General features: G+C 43.0%; 1 protein-coding gene across 1 annotated transcript in view; it reads left to right on the top strand.

Moving 5' to 3' along the window:
* The window catches only part of LOC117460723 (GA-binding protein subunit beta-2-like), a 42,502-nt gene extending 26,246 nt beyond the window's left edge, over nucleotides 1–16,256 (top strand). Inside the window, exons 5-6 of the mRNA XM_034102264.1 lie at nucleotides 5,452–5,551; nucleotides 16,141–16,256. Of these exons, the coding sequence (XP_033958155.1) occupies nucleotides 5,452–5,551; nucleotides 16,141–16,256 (216 nt within the window). The remainder of the gene's footprint in view (nucleotides 1–5,451; nucleotides 5,552–16,140) is intronic.
* The last annotated feature ends 1,718 nt before the right edge of the window (nucleotides 16,257–17,974 follow it).

Here is a 17,974-nt window from a genome sequence, read left to right on the forward strand (position 1 = left end):
GAGGAAGGGAAGGCAAACGATGTAGGGGGAATAAATAAGGACAGAAAAATGAAAGGGACAGAAGGGATGGGGGTAATGACCGAGCACATTTCAGCCGAGGCAGGTACAGATGAAGACGGGAGGAGAGATGGACAGATAGAGGGGCGTGTGGAGGACAAGGAGACAGATGGATACATGAGTGGCTGGTGGGAGAGGCAGGGAGGGAGATGGACAGAGATTAAGGGGCAGAGTGAAACAGGGGGAGGAGAAGAGCAATGGGGGAGCAGAGGAATGAGAAAAAGTTAAAAGAGTATAAGAGGAAGTGCAGGCGTAGACATGTTTGCACACGGCCCCCCTGCGACTTCAAAAAAACACGTTTGATGTTTTTCTACTAGTCCAGTTTGACTCTTACCGGCGTTGCTATGGTTCCCGTGTTAGTGTAGCCTCTTTCTGTCAGACAGCCATGTTGCAAACACTTCCTACCCGCATTTAGACACCATTTCACACAACGCCGGATCGTCTTTAGAAAACACTAGAGTTGTGATTATGGGTTATATGAAATAGTAGGAACAGTATCAGAAGAATGAGATTTAAAAAGGCTCTTCTACATCAACGTGTGTCCCCTCTTCTTCATGTCTCTTCTACATCAACATGTGTCCCCTCTTCTTCATGTCTCTTCTGCATCAACATGTGTCCCCTCTTCTTCATGTCTCTTCTACATCAACATGTGTCCCCTCTTCTTCATGTCTCTTCTACATCAACATGTGTCCCCTCTTCTTCATGTCTCTTCTACATCAACATGTGTCCCCTCTTCTCCATGTCTCTTCTACATCAACATGTGTCCCCTCTTCTTCATGTCTCTTCTACATCAACATGTGTCCCCTCTTCTTCATGTCTCTTCTACATCAACATGTGTCCCCTCTTCTTCATGTCTCTTCTACATCAACATGTGTCCCCTCTTCTTCATGTCTCTTCTACATCAACATGTGTCCCCTCTTCTCCATGTCTCTTCTACATCAACATGTGTCCCCTCTTCTTCATGTCTCTTCTACATCAACATGTGTCCCCTCTTCTTCATGTCTCTTCTACATCAACATGTGTCCCCTCTTCTTCATGTCTCTTCTACATCAACATGTGTCCCCTCTTCTTCATGTCTCTTCTACATCACCATGTCTCTTCTACATCAACATGTGTCCCCTCTTCTTCATGTCTCTTCTACATCAACATGTCTCTTCGACATCAACATGTGTCCCCTCTTCTTCATGTCTCTTCTTCATCAACATGTGTCCCCTCTTCTTCATGTCTCTTCTACATCACCATGTCTCTTCTACATCAACATGTGTCCCCTCTTCTTCATGTCTCTTCTACATCAACATGTGTCCCCTCTTCTTCATGTCTCTTCTACATCACCATGTCTCTTCTACATCAACATGTGTCCCCTCTTCTTCATGTCTCTTCTACATCACCATGTCTCTTCTACATCAACATGTGTCCCCTCTTCTTCATGTCTCTTCTACATCAACATGTCTCTTCTTCATCAACATGTGTCCCCTCTTCTTCATGTCTCTTCTACATCACCATGTCTCTTCTACATCAACGTGTGTCCCCTCTTCTCCATGTCTCTTCTACATCAACATGTGTCCCCTCTTCTTCATGTCTCTTCTACATCACATGTCTCTTCTACATCAACATGTGTCCCCTCTTCTTCATGTCTCTTCTACATCACCATGTCTCTTCTACATCAACATGTGTCCCCTCTTCTTCATGTCTCTTCTACATCAACATGTCTCTTCGACATCAACATGTGTCCCCTCTTCTTCATGTCTCTTCTACATCAACATGTGTCCCCTCTTCTTCATGTCTCTTCTACATCAACATGTCTCTTCTACATCAACATGTGTCCCCTCTTCTTCATGTCTCTTCTACATCAACATGTGTCCCCTCTTCTTCATGTCTCTTCTACATCAACATGTGTCCCCTCTTCTTCATGTCTCTTCTCATCACATGTCTCTTCTACATCAACATGTGTCCCCTCTTCTTCATGTCTCTTCTACATCAACATGTGTCCCCTCTTCTTCATGTCTCTTCTACATCACCATGTCTCTTCTACATCAACATGTGTCCCCTCTTCTTCATGTCTCTTCTACATCACCATGTCTCTTCTACATCAACATGTGTCCCCTCTTCTTCATGTCTCTTCTACATCAACATGTCTCTTCGACATCAACATGTGTCCCCTCTTCTTCATGTCTCTTCTTCATCAACATGTGTCCCCTCTTCTTCATGTCTCTTCTACATCACCATGTCTCTTCTACATCAACATGTGTCCCCTCTTCTTCATGTCTCTTCTACATCAACATGTGTCCCCTCTTCTTCATGTCTCTTCTACATCAACATGTGTCCCCTCTTCTTCATGTCTCTTCTACATCAACATGTGTCCCCTCTTCTTCATGTCTCTTCTACATCAACATGTGTCCCCTCTTCTTCATGTCTCTTCTACATCACCATGTCTCTTCTACATCAACATGTGTCCCCTCTTCTTCATGTCTCTTCTACATCACCATGTCTCTTCTACATCAACATGTGTCCCCTCTTCTTCATGTCTCTTCTACATCAACATGTCTCTTCTACATCAACATGTGTCCCCTCTTCTTCATGTCTCTTCTACATCAACATGTGTCCCCTCTTCTTCATGTCTCTTCTACATCACCATGTCTCTTCTACATCAACATGTGTCCCCTCTTCTTCATGTCTCTTCTACATCAACATGTCTCTTCTACATCAACATGTGTCCCCTCTTCTTCATGTCTCTTCTTCATCAACATGTGTCCCCTCTTCTTCATGTCTCTTCTACATCAACATGTGTCCCCTCTTCTTCATGTCTCTTCTACATCAACATGTGTCCCCTCTGTGGAAAGAGACTCTGAAAGTCTCAGGAACAAAGATTCTCTCTCTTTTTGATCCATTTCTATAAAAACCTGTCTGAAAATGAGCTGATCAGATTTTGGCCACTTTATGATGTCATAACGATGTGTTGTCTCGAGTAACCATTAGCCAATCAGCAACCAAGGTAACTGAGTCCAGTATATTTAGTTTAATGTTATTCAAAAAGGATCTGAGGAAGTGCTCTCTGCTCCGGAGAGTGAGAAATCAATTCATTGGTGCTTTGCCATCCTCGGTTCGTCTGTTGAACAAAAGTCCTTGAGTGGTTAATGGTGGAGGAAATATGATGGTCGCATTAGGCTGAGGTTTAAAACGAATAGCTATTCCCTGATAATTCATTTTCAGCGTGGCGTTGATGGGCTTTCATCAGACGGAGACATTTCATCCGCACGGGGCTGACAAAGAGAACGATCATCAGGATTGTAAGCATGAGACACAAACATCGAGTCTGGCTCTCTCTTCAGAAAACAGTTTCGATTTGTGCGTCCGAGCTGAAGTGCTTTCCTGCAGCCCTTCGGAGCGCTGACCGCAGGGGAGCGTTTCCCACTCATGTCCACAGTGGGTGTTTGTGGTTCATAAACTCCTGTCAGTGCCCTTTGCTTTGCCGCCATCGTGCATGGGTCAACCCGCTGTTATGCTCGAGGCCTGTCCAGGGAGAGGAGTGATCTAACGCTCACACACACACACACAGACACACACACACACACACACACACTACTTAGAGGTCCCCCCCCACTTTTACCATGTGGAAAGTCCGTGAATCGGTCTATCCACTCGCCGCTCTCTGTCGAGCGCCGTGTCAGTGCTTCACTATCAAATCCATTCCACTTGCTTATCGAGAGAATGCCCAAATCAATGAAACTCCATTTTCACTGCTACTTTGTACCACGGCGGATTCTCAGAGCCGCACACATGCTGCGTGTTTTGTGTAGCTCTGTCTTTAGTTGTAAAATTATGCGCGCCAGTTTCCCCGCTGCGAGGCTCCGGCGCTAACAGTTCACGAGCGTGCTCCACTAGCACCCGGATATAAGGCTCTGTTATTAAAGAGGCGGACCTTGGTTGCTGATTGGCTAATGGTTACTCGAGACAACACATCGTTATGACATCATAAAGTGGCCAAAATCTGATCAGCTCATTTTCAGACAGGTTTTTATAGAAATGGATCAAAAAGAGAGAGAATCTTTGTTCCTGAGACTTTCAGAGTCTCTTTCCACAGAGGGGACACATGTTGATGTAGAAGAGACATGAAGAAGAGGGGACACATGTTGATGTAGAAGAGACATGGAGAAGAGGGGACACATGTTGATGTAGAAGAGACATGAAGAAGAGGGGACACATGTTGATGTAGAAGAGACACGAAGAAGAGGGGACACATGTTGATGTAGAAGAGACATGAAGAAGAGGGGACACATGTTGATGTAGAAGAGACATGAAGAAGAGGGGACACATGTTGATGTAGAAGAGACATGGAGAAGAGGGGACACATGTTGATGAAGAAGAGACATGGAGAAGAGGGGACACATGTTGATGTAGAAGAGACGTGAAGAAGAGGGGACACATGTTGATGTCGAAGAGACATGGAGAAGAGGGGACACATGTTGATGTAGAGGAGACATGAAGAAGAGGGGACACATGTTGATGTAGAAGAGACATGGAGAAGAGGGGACACATGTTGATGAAGAAGAGACATGAAGAAGAGGGGACACATGGTGATGTAGAAGAGACATGAAGAAGAGGGGACACGTGTTGATGTAGAAGAGGGGACACATGTTGATGTAGAAGAGACATGAAGAAGAGGGGACACATGTTGATGTAGAAGAGGGGACACATGTTGATGTAGAAGAGACATGAAGAAGAGGGGACACATGTTGATGTAGAAGAGGGGACACATGTTGATGTAGAAGAGACATGAAGAAGAGGGGACACATGTTGATGTAGAAGAGGGGACACATGTTGATGTAGAAGAGACATGAAGAAGAGGGGACACATGTTGATGTAGAAGAGGGGACACATGTTGATGTAGAGAGACATGAAGAAGAGGGGACACATGTTGATGTAGAAGAGGGGACACATGTTGATGTAGAAGAGACATGAAGAAGAGGGGACACATGTTGATGTAGAAGAGGGGACACATGTTGATGTAGAGAGACATGAAGAAGAGGGGACACATGTTGATGTAGAAGAGGGGACACATGTTGAGGTAGAAGAGACATGAAGGAGAGGATTTTGCATAATAGGTGACCTTTAAGTGTTATCGTTCTTTTATGCGATAGATTAGACGGCAAATTATCCTTAACTGCAACAGAATTCAATATAACCACTGTGTGTGTGTGTGTGTGTGTGTGTGTGTGTGTGTGTGTGTGTGTGTGTGTGTGTGTGGGTGTGTGTGTGTGTGGTGTGTGTGTGTGTGTGTGTGTGTGTGTGTGTGTGTGTGTGTGTGTGTGTGTGTGTGTGTGTGTGTGTGTGTGTGTGTGTGTGTGTGTGTGTGTGTGTGTGTGTGTGTGTGTGTGTGTGTGTGTGTGTGTGTAGGACGGCATGCAGAACCAGGTGAACGTGGAAGGGCCTCACTACATCATCCGATCCGGTGGGATGGTGAACCTCTCGGAGCTCGTCTCAAAGACCTCCGCAGGTGGGCACCACACACTCATCACACACTCATCACACACTCATCCATCTGCTGTGTGTACGCGCAGTGATGAAGTACTGGCCTGATGTGACACAACAAGTGATGAATAAACAGCAGGTGGGAGGGATGTGGGATTCAAATGTGTTCAGGTGGGGAATGAGAAAAAGGAGGAACGTCCAACAAACCAAGTTATTTATGCATCCATGTTTCTCTATTAGCTTCTCTGTAGCAGCAGTGTTCATCGAGAGAGAAAGATTATCTTTCCATCCCGTTTGAATTGTGCCACGAATTACACACATGATGTTTGTCAATCTTAAATAATAATTTCCATGTCAAAAAAGTCACAGTTTGTCGTAAAACTGTTGAAATATAAGACTATGAAAAATACGTAACTAGAAAGACTACAAATCCCAGAATGCCGGTCCCGCATGCTGGCTCTCACGAACCGACTAACTCCCCTTGTGTGTGTGCACAGCTCTCAACACGCCCAGACTTGGAGTGATTTTCACCTCTTTTAATACTTTCCGCCTCCTTCTGAAAAAAGAAGTGAAATGTTTCAACGTGACGTGTGTGGTGCGAGATGGGAGATGTAGTTCATTGAGCGTTTCACACTCAACAAAGTGTTACTTCACAGTTTTACAGCACATTTGAATTTTTTTAACTTTAGCAAAATTATCTTTTAAATTGACAAACATCATATGTGTAACTCGTGGCACAATTCAAACGAGATCGAAAGATAATCTTTCTCTCTCCATTGACTTCAATACAAGATTTTTCCTAAATAAGGTCCCATCGAGGTCCCCGGAAAGGGAGGGGCTTCACCTCTCTGCAGACATTTCTTTAACCATCATTTTAGTTTTTGTGGCAGTTGCTCCATTTTAGAATAAAATAATGTATGTTGACATTAGGATTTAAAGTTTGCAATAAAATGGTCAAATAAAACCGAATTAATTCAATATAAATAAGAAGTTAAAGTAAAATGTTCAGAAAGGATAAATAAAATAAAACACTTTGAATATTTAAATAAAATAAGTAAAAAAGAAGGTAAAGTACATACAACGGAATAATAATATATAAACAAAATCATTTAAAGCAGAAATGCAAGTTGTACTATAATATATAAAAACAATAACTAAGTAAGAGTATGTACATTAGGGCTGTCCCGAATACCATTTTTCGGGGGGGGGGGCGTAGTAATCAGCAGCGAACCGCTTCGACACGTGTATATCGGTGTATTCACGGCATTCATTTTGTTATTGCACAGTATTGTTGTTTCATAGTTATTTATTAATGTAACCCAATTTGTGTTCTTTGAAATTGAAAAGGATATCGCATCGTGTTACTTTCGTTGCAGTTGTATAACGTCTTAAGTGTAATTTGGCTTGGCTTCCTATTCATGGACATGCTTTTATTTTGAAGGAGAGGTAGCGCTGTTGACAGGAAGTTGTTGTTGCTATGGAAACAACATGACGGAGATTAACGGAGAAAAGTAATATCTACATATAAAGACGGAGAAAGTAAACGATACACGTGCTAATTATGGTTTAATAACTTGTTTGTGGTTGTTCTGGTTTAACGACTGAGCTGACACATTTGTTTTATTCAATAATGCTGAATAGTTTTACATTTTAAAATGTCTTTAAAATACTCTCTTTTATTCCCATTTAGCCTTTTATCTGTACGTAAGCATACTAACACTGGTTATTATGTGCACGTGTAAATATAATTTGGGAGGAAAAAACCACGATTTTCCTCTGCTGCAGCCAGAAGCATTAACCTCCAGCTGCTCTCTCCTTAATGGTCACCAGTAATGGCTCTACTCATTATACTGGCTCCCACTCAGTGACCAACAGTCTGACGCTGTGGTGAGAAATAGTGTTGCACACAGCTCTTTGGATATAAAACGTTAACTGGGCATGAAGAGCTCATTGGGAGTGTGTATTGGTGAGTTGTTGAACAGCTGTCGGCTGATATACTTTAGATCAGGGGTGTCCAATCTTTTTTCACTGAGGGCCACATACAGAAAAATATACGAAGAGCTGTGTCGCTCACGAGAGGTTTATTTCCTCATACGTTCTGTTATAAGTTGGAAAAGTCAATCCAATGTAGGTACAATGTTCTTGATACTTGAAAATGCTAAAAGAGCTCTCGGAAAGGTTTCATTTATTGCGTTGGCAGCTCATTCCTTAAAACAGAAGCTTCAGATTGCCTATAGGAGGAAATATGGAGGGTATCTTTTAAGGTCGTTATGTAAATGTGTTATTGGGCTTTTTTCTAGATTTGTTTGAACATGTTTTCAACTTTAATCGACTGAATTTATTTGAACATTGGGCTTATCAACACATGAATACTGTGTAATATATTTGATCATATACAGCAGGGGTCGGCAACAGGCGGACCGCGGTCCGGATCCGGACCCAGACGCCGACCTATACGGACCCGGAGCTATAATCAATACATTAATAAGGGATTTTTCGGCGCCTCCCGCTTTTTTAACGCTGATTTGGGTGACTTGTGTAATTCGTGGAGAACCGAAGAGTACCTGTTTTTCCTGGCCAAGGACAGGTTCATGAACACAACACGAACGTAACGTGTCTTCACGTGGTATATGTCTCGTCTGAAAGGAGTGCTGAGCACCGGAACGCCGCTCCAGCCCTTAAAATATTGCAGTACCCATAAGGAGCCGTACACATGCCGCAGTGTTTGCGTGGCTGTGTCTTTAGTTGTAAGCACAGTGGCGATCTGTTGTTATTAGCATCTGGTTAGCTAGCTATGCTAACGAATTTAAAGAGCTTTTCTACAACCAGGTGGAAGAGAGCTCTCTCCTGTGAGGCTCAAATAACCTCAGCTCAGTGAGGTTAAGGCACACCTTGATATGATCATTATAGTTATTAATGAGACTAAATGAAAAACAGGTATAAAATACTATATGACAGCAACAAAAAAGTTAGAGTTTAAAAGGGGAGTGATTTGTAAAATATCCAAAAAGGAAAATATGCTACAGTTCTGTTTCATGTGGGTGTTGAGAGATGTATCCATAGATCTCTTAATGTTGCTCTCAAAGTGCACCACATTGATGCATTTAACTTCAATATTTAAACATTACACATATCCACAGTATGTAAGTAATGTTAATTGACAATAAATATTGTTGTTTTTGAATTGTACTTTCTTTATTTGATTGGCAGTCAGTTGTTGATTACATGCAGACGTTGATAAAGCTACATGTCACTTCAATATATATCACACTAATTCATGAAGCAACTTAGACATTTTGATGTTCCGGACCTTTGCATGGAGACATTTTCTCTAACTGGACCTCGTTGAATTGTAGTTGAAGACCCCTGGTGTATGATAACATGTCCAACATGTCCATGTGCCAGACTAACAAGTGTGACCGAACTAGCTACATTTCAAAAGCTTTTTTGTTTGTTGATAAAGGTCAAATTCAAACCATTTAAGAATTAAAATGTCCTTTATTACATTTAACCTGTTGTTGAAACATTTATTGATCAAATTGATATGAAACAAATGAGACTTTAACCCTAAACGTTCACAGTAAACCCAAAGTGACGCGCAATTAGAAATATGATTATGATCTGCTCAGTTCATTTCGCTGATTCAATTATATTAATATATTCTTATTCTTCAATTCAAAGAATGTTCAAACGAATTTAAACCAAAAAATCATCCTCATTAATTAAGTTATAAATAAGAGTTATTTTACCATTAAAGCCCAATGTCACATATATGTCACATTTCAGATATTTGACACTATGGGGGGTTTCTTGTCAGAAATGTGTTCTAGGTGGTCTATTTAGTCTAAATTGTGTTCCCCTTAATTTCCCCAAAAGTAGAAATGGGTCCGGGTTCTTATGGGTTAAGAAGTACAATATAAGACAAGCATAAGTTTATTATACTTAAGTCATTATACTTTTTGCTCATTGAGGGCCAATTCAAAATGCCCCCCGGGCCGTAGTTTGGGTCCCCCTGCTTTAGGGGGTAACGCAGATTTTGGCCGACGTGAATCTGACATGACCAGCTCTATCCTCTTTTTCACAAGTTTAAATTTAAGATCTAAGTCAAGGCTTCTTTCTCTCAAAATCTGTGTAAAACAGCGCCCAAACGTTGCCAACATAACGCGTCTGCTACGCAGGTGTGGCAATCAAGACGCTGATTAAACAGCAGGATATACTCTGACTCACAGGCCTTGGGCTTTTCACAATAAAATCCTCATCTTAAATGTGCAGTTTTATCGTGGAAAGGGACATTTATCAGGCACATACAAATGTGAATTTTTGAGTCTCACAAATCATCAATAAAGTAACAGTTTTATAATGCCAGATGCTATCAAAGGTGAGCATGTTTAAGTTGTTTTGAAAGATGCAGTGAGGTCGAGCCCCTCTGAGGATCACGAGACGGTTTCTCACAGTTTGTGAAAGAAATCTTTTGGTTGTACAAATTACATTTTCATGAACTGTCCAGATGGCAAGTCTGAAACTATCTTGCAGATGAAGACGCTGGATGTGGCGGTCCTAGGTCAGTGGGGATACATGGGTTCAGTAGTTATGCTCACTGTTGTACGTCGTAGGCTACTGCCAAATACACGTCAACGGCATTCAACACCTTCCTGCAGTTCGTATGACTCTGAAGGCTTCAGTAGAAGCTGCTGTGACTCCCAGCAGCTTCTACTGAAGCCTTCAGAGTAAATCGCCAGAACTCAAACACCTCCTCATCTCCACCGCTCCCATGTTTTATTTTGTGTTGCCTTAAGTTAGTCTCTCTGCGTTTCTGCGCAGGGCTAATGCTAATGCTAATAATGCTAATGCAAGGATAATAAAATGGCGGCTTCACAAAACTTTTTGGGAGTTTTACTGGGCGTGGTTTGCAATCCGCCCAGCCAATCAGACACAGGAACCTTTTTCTCCCACGAAAGTCCCTGCTCTCTAGCAGGGACGGAAAGGGGGTGAAAAGGTTCTCATGAACTCATTTTAGTTCCGGATTTTTTTGTTGTGAACGCAACATTTCCGAACTATATCGGAACTAAAGTAGGAAAAGTACTGCGGTGTGAAAGTGCCTAATGGTGCTGTAGAAGAGACATGAAGAAGAGGAGACACATGTTGATATGGAAGAGACATGAAGAAGAGGGGACACATGTTGATGTAGAAGAGACATGAAGAAGAGGGGACACATGTTGATGGAGAAGAGACATGAAGAAGAGGGGACACATGTTGATGTAGAAGAGACATGAAGAAGAGGAGACACATGTTGATGTAGAAGAGACATGAAGAAGTGGGGACACATGTTGATGTAGAAGAGACATGAAGAAGAGGGGACACATGTTGATGTAGAAGAGACACGGTGAAGAGGGGACACATGTTGATGTAGAAGAGACATGAAGAAGAGGGGACACATGTTGATGTAGAAGAGACACGGTGAAGAGGGACACATGTTGATGTAGAAGAGACATGAAGAAGAGGGACACATGTGATGTAGAAGAGACACGGTGAAGAGGTGACACATGTTGATGTAGAAGAGACATGAAGAAGAGGGGACACATGTTGATGTAGAAGAGACACGGTGAAGAGGGGACACATGTTCATGTAGAAGAGACATGAAGAAGAGGGGACACATGTTGATGTAGAAGAGACATGAAGAAGAGGGGACACATGTTGATGTAGAAGAGACATGAGGAAGAGGGGACACATGTTGATGTAGAAGAGACATGAAGAAGAGGGGACACATGTTGATGTAGAAGAGACATGAAGAAGAGGGGACACATGTTGATGTAGAAGAGACATGAAGAAGTGAGGACACATGTTGATGTAGAAGAGACATGAAGAAGAGGGGACACATGTTGATGTAGAAGAGACATGAAGAAGAGGGCACACATGTTGATGTAGAAGAGACATGAAGAAGAGGGGACACATGTTGATGTAGAAGAGACATGAAGAAGAGGGGACACATGTTGATGTAGAAGAGACACGGTGAAGAGGGGACACATGTTGATGTAGAAGAGACATGAAGAAGAGGGGGACACATGTTGATGTAGAAGAGACACGGTGAAGAGGGGACACATGTTGATGTAGAAGAGACATGAAGAAGAGGGGACACATGTTGATGTAGAAGAGACACGGTGAAGAGGGGACACATGTTGATGTAGAAGAGACATGAAGAAGAGGGGACACATGTTGATGTAGAAGAGACACGGTGAAGAGGGGACACATGTTGATGTAGAAGAGACATGAAGAAGAGGGGACACATGTTGATGTAGAAGAGACACGGTGAAGAGGGGACACATGTTGATGTAGAAGAGACATGAAGAAGAGGGCACACATGCTGATGTAGAAGAGACACGGTGAAGAGGGGACACATGTTGATGTAGAAGAGACATGAAGAAGAGGGGACACATGTTGATGTAGAAGAGACACGGTGAAGAGGGGACACATGTTGATGTAGAAGAGACATGAAGAAGAGGGGACACATGTTGATGTAGAAGAGACACGGTGAAGAGGGGACACATGTTGATGTAGAAGAGACATGAAGAAGAGGGGACACATGTTGATGTAGAAGAGACATGGTGAAGAGGGGACACATGTTGATGTAGAAGAGACATGAAGAAGAGGGGACACATGTTGATGTAGAAGAGACACGGTGAAGAGGGGACACATGTTGATGTAGAAGAGACATGAAGAAGAGGGGACACATGTTGATGTAGAAGAGACACGGTGAAGAGGGGACACATGTTGATGTAGAAGAGACATGAAGAAGAGGGCACACATGCTGATGTAGAAGAGACACGGTGAAGAGGGGACACATGTTGATGTAGAAGAGACATGAAGAAGAGGGGACACATGTTGATGTAGAAGAGACACGGTGAAGAGGGGACACATGTTGATGTAGAAGAGACATGGAGAAGAGGGCACACATGCTGATATGGAAGAGACATGAAGAAGAGGGGACACATGTTGATGTAGAAGAGACATGAAGAAGTGGGGACACATGTTGATGTAGAAGAGACATGAAGAAGAGGGGACACATGTTGATGAAGAAGAGACACGGTGAAGAAGAGGGGACACATGTTGATGTAGAAGAGACACGGTGAAGAGGGGACACATGTTGATGTAGAAGAGACATGAAGAAGAGGGGACACATGTTGATGTAGAAGAGACATGGAGAAGAGGGGACACATGTTGATGTAGAAGAGACACGGTGAAGAGGGGACACATGTTGATGTAGAAGAGACATGAAGAAGAGGGGACACATGTTGATGTAGAAGAGACATGAAGAAGAGGGGACACATGTTGATGTAGAAGAGACATGGAGAAGAGGGGACACATGCTGATATGGAAGAGACATGAAGAAGAGGGGACACATGTTGATGTAGAAGAGACATGAGGAAGAGGGCACACATGCTGATATGGAAGAGACATGAAGAAGAGGGGACACATGTTGATGTAGAAGAGACATGGAGAAGAGGGGACACATGTTGATATGGAAGAGACATGAAGAAGAGGGGACACATGTTGATGTAGAAGAGACATGGAGAAGAGGGCACACATGCTGATATGGAAGAGACATGAAGAAGAGGGGACACATGTTGATGTAGAAGAGACACGGTGAAGAGGGGACACATGTTGATGTAGAAGAGACATGAAGAAGAGGGGACACATGTTGATGTAGAAGAGACATGAAGAAGAGGGGACACATGTTGATGTAGAAGAGACACGGTGAAGAGGGGACACATGTTGATGTAGAAGAGACATGAAGAAGAGGGGACACATGTTGATGTAGAAGAGACATGAAGAAGAGGGGACACATGTTGATGTAGAAGAGACATGGAGAAGAGGGCACACATGCTGATATGGAAGAGACATGAAGAAGAGGGGACACATGTTGATGTAGAAGAGACATGAGGAAGAGGGCACACATGCTGATATGGAAGAGACATGAAGAAGAGGGGACACATGTTGATGTAGAAGAGACATGGAGAAGAGGGGACACATGTTGATATGGAAGAGACATGAAGAAGAGGGGACACATGTTGATGTAGAAGAGACATGAGAAGAGGGCACACATGCTGATATGGAAGAGACATGAAGAAGAGGGGACACATGTTGATGTAGAAGAGACACGGTGAAGAGGGGACACATGTTGATGTAGAAGAGACATGGAGAAGAGGGACACATGTTGATGTAGAAGAGACATGAAGAAGAGGGGACACATGTTGATGTAGAAGAGACATGAAGAAGAGGGGACACATGTTGATGTAGAAGAGACATGAAGAAGAGGGCACACATGCTGATATGGAAGAGACATGAGGAAGAGGGGACACATGTTGATGTAGAAGAGACACGGTGAAGAGGGGACACATGTTGATGTAGAAGAGGGGACACATGTTGATGTAGAAGAGACATGAAGAAGAGGGGACCTTTAAAGAGCCTGTGACATGGTTTTCCCCATCATCCAAACCCATCAATTTGAGTACATATCGTCCCCTTGAAAACCGTTACTGAACTGATTTGGATATTTGTACTTTGATAACCATTAATCCTTCAATGTTGACATTTTCTGGATCTTCTCGCGGATTCTTCAAGTCCCGCCAAATGATGGGTGACGTCATTGCGGGCACAGCGCTCCAGCTGCACCGTCCAGGATCCCAGCATCTGCATGTAAACCTTTATATATATACAGTCAGATGGAAACGCACGACGGCGCACACAGCAGCAAGCTCAGACAGCGAGGACAGGTTAATGTTGAACGTGTCTGAGAGCTCGTATGAGGCTGAAGGATCGGTTTATGTTGCATCTGTTAGAAGTTTAGGAATGAGGTGCGTCAATATGGGCGATAATAGGTCATGTAGCCGGTGGTGGAATGGGACTACAAATCATCCCGGGACTCTCGACCGGCCCACTTCGGTACCGCTAGTAAATTGTCAACGGGGGGAGCGGGGGATGTAAAATACAAATATAATGTATAATGTCTGTGTCTTTGACATTAGCGCTGCTCGCCACCTGTGCCCTGTACTACGAAGCCAGTTCAACAGACCCTGGATATGTTTGAGTAACAAACAAACTAACAACAACAAACTAACAAACGAGATCTCGCTAAGCGGTCCTACGACGCTGGTTATCAACTCGGTAAATCAAGCCAGGGTTTCTCTCTCCAGCTGAGAGCACGTTCACGTCTAAGACACGAGTGGATCTGACTTTAATTACATGTGTCTCGAGTGTTTCGTCAACATAATGTGTTAAATAATACTTCTGCATCCAGTCTGTGACACTGTGAGTGTTGCACGGCCAGATGAGGCTGGAGAAGCTGACTCAGATAAGGAAATATATGATATATTATATGATCGATGATCTGATTGATGATGTAATATGAATGATAAGTGCGACACGTCGGCGTCTTCTCTGCATACGGCAGTTTACACTGTATTTCCTTTATCCTGTAATATGACTTGAGAGATTTAAACTCCGTACACTGAGTTGATCTCTTTTCTATAGACGCCGGAGGCGGGCAGCGTCAGGTAAAAGAAGTTATTTAGCCTTCTCAAACCTGAGCCTCACGCGCCGCCTATGGGGGATGTGCTAGTTACTTATCCGACCGGCCCACTTCGGTACCGGCCCATCGGGATTCGTCCCGATGGCCAGTCCGCCACTGCACCCAGCCCACGTAAACTGTCAACGGGGGGAGCCTCGCTGCGGGGAAACGGTGGACCTAGTGTCCCGATCGGAGTGGGAATAATAATAATAATCCGTGCATTGTATCCATTAATTTCCCCAACATTGTGGTAAAAAACACACGTTTAATCCACGTTGGTGTACTACAACTAGAAAAAGCATCGGTGTGTTTTCTCATCAGGAAATGCAGACCGGCACAAACAAACGATTTTTAATCATCATCCTCACTCATCATTTAATGTATCATATGTTCGCCGAATTGACATGAAAGCACTAATAAATGTAGTTTCATCCACTTGAGTTTATAACCACAAAAATAATCGATTTTTTTTTATATCACATCCGACGGGAGGAGATTCAGCAGCTCTCACTCCCGATTTGTAATCCTAATGTAATCATCATCTTCACCACGATCATTTATGTTTATGTCGCCGAATTGACATGAAAGCACTGACACATATGAATATACTGTAGTCAACTTCATTAAAACGTTATTGACGTGCCTAAACTCAGTAATTCACCATTTCTACGCATGACAACACACTTTGTCCGTGTTTGGCTCTCGAAGCGTTCCCGCATTGACGTCACTTCCGGCTTCCCCCAAAACTTCAAAATGAGTGAAGGAATTTCCCCGCGATGTTCGAAATTATTGATATTTAACGAAACGGTATCGCTTTTTCTTTTTTAAACTGACGGTTCGAGATTACTAGTAGCCCAATATTTCATTGCACAACAGTTGTTGGGATGGTGTCACAGGCTCTTTAAGTATAGCATGAGAGGTATTGCCTGGGATCACACCCTCCTCCTCCTCCTCCTCCTCCTCCTCCTCACTCAGGCTGTCTGTTATTTTCAGAACTGTTCTCACATTTCAGCCCTCAAACCCCTTCATGGCTCCTTGCTCTGTGATAGAGGGTCTCAGGCTGATCGAGGCCTCACACAGCCTGAGATCACCTGCAGGGGCCCTCAGGCATCTCACAGACAGCACCTCATCTGTCAGGACCCCAGGCTCAGAGCAACCTGCCTGAGGAGCACGGCTACCATCATCCGTCATTTTGAGAATCACCTTTTGAAATGTACCCGATTTATTTTCTTCCTTGTTCCGTTTTTATCAGAGAGCAATATGACATACCTTGTTATAAAGTACACTCCAATATGTTTGAGGGTATAGCTTGTGTTGGTGGGACTTTACATATTTTTTCAGGGATGGCAATGAATTATTTTCGTATTTTTAAAAAATTGAAATTAGTTTATTAGGGACAGTGCACAAAAAGGCTAATTGTTGTAAATGCCCCAGAGTTAGCCAAAAGGATATTTTTCATAATTAGGCAGATGATTCAATGTCACTTTAAAAACCAATTATAATACAGTATATTAAAAAACTAAATACAGGATCAGTTGCCATGAAATTATGTTCAAAGATGCTCTATTTTGCTTTTGGGGGTTTTCCCTAAGTGACATCAATACTCACGCTTCTATTGGCTAGCGCTCCAACACATTGTACGTATAACAGACTAAGGGGCGGGACATCACTAAGTGGTTGACCAATGAAAACAGAGCCGTTCAGCTAACCAATCAGAGCAGACTGGGCTCTGGTTTCAGACAGAGGGGGAAAAGAGGTGCTGCAGCATGAGAGAAAAAGAGCTTTTTGAACATTAAAGCTTGGAGACAGTAGAGGCACACAATATACAAATGAAATCTGAATGTAGCATAATAATGTCCCTTTAAACATGCATCTTAGAGGAGAACACATAGGGTGAACAAAAGGCAGAGGGTTACACAATTCACTAACACTAATGTCTCAAAAACAATTGGATTGATCGCAGTGAAATTCATATTCCACTCAGGATGAATCGCAATCACTTCTCTGATCCTTCATCTTTCTAAAGCATCATCATCATCATCACAGGCCTGTTTTCACAAAAATAGACCTTGACTGTTTTCCAAATCTCTCTCTGGGAGCTGCAGACCTGAGTCCTTTTTAAATAATGCTCAGAATCACGTTTTCTCTGGTGCCATCCCTGACGCCTCACGCTGTTCTGTGAAGAGTTGACAGACTGCTGTAAACGCCCGCGGCTCTCAGAGAAAGCGCTGCGAAATGAATTAAGAATATCAGCAGTCTCCTCCTTTATGTCCTTGTGCAGCGTTCTTTCACATTCACAGGGGAACAGTCCTGCTCAGAGACCAGAACATTAACTGGAGGCTGAATAGTGAGATGGGGCATTGGGGAATGAAAATAATTCAATTATCAGAGGCTTCCTTTAATATGAGTCATGTTGCATAAAGCTTGACAGGGATCCAAAATGGTAACTGCGCTCCAACGAGCTGTGTTAGGGCGTGGATTGGAGTATTATCTTAGCGTGGCACCAGCTAATGAGAATTAAGAAAGCGAGAAGAATGAAGGCTTTTGTTGCAAAATGATTTGTTTCTTTGTTGGGTATTGCACTTAAAGGTGGGGTAGGTAAGTTTGAGAAGCCGGCTCGAGATCGCTAGAATTTGAAAATACACAACCGGAGAAAATCTACCACTTCCTTACAGAGCCCCTCCTCCAACACACACGAACGCGCACATGACCAATGAGGGCACGAGACAAGTTTGTGCCCCGATGGGAGGCTGACAGGCAGGGAGGCCATCCAATTGGTTGTACTTTTTACAGTATTACGGCTTCTACAGATGAATTTTTTTTATGGATTTTTTGTCAAAGCACTTACGATATTCATTGCTATCGGGATGTTAAGTATGGAAG

The sequence above is a fragment of the Pseudochaenichthys georgianus genome, chromosome 16 (genome assembly GCF_902827115.2).
Source record: "Pseudochaenichthys georgianus chromosome 16, fPseGeo1.2, whole genome shotgun sequence".
Taxonomy (NCBI): Eukaryota; Metazoa; Chordata; class Actinopteri; order Perciformes; family Channichthyidae; genus Pseudochaenichthys; species Pseudochaenichthys georgianus.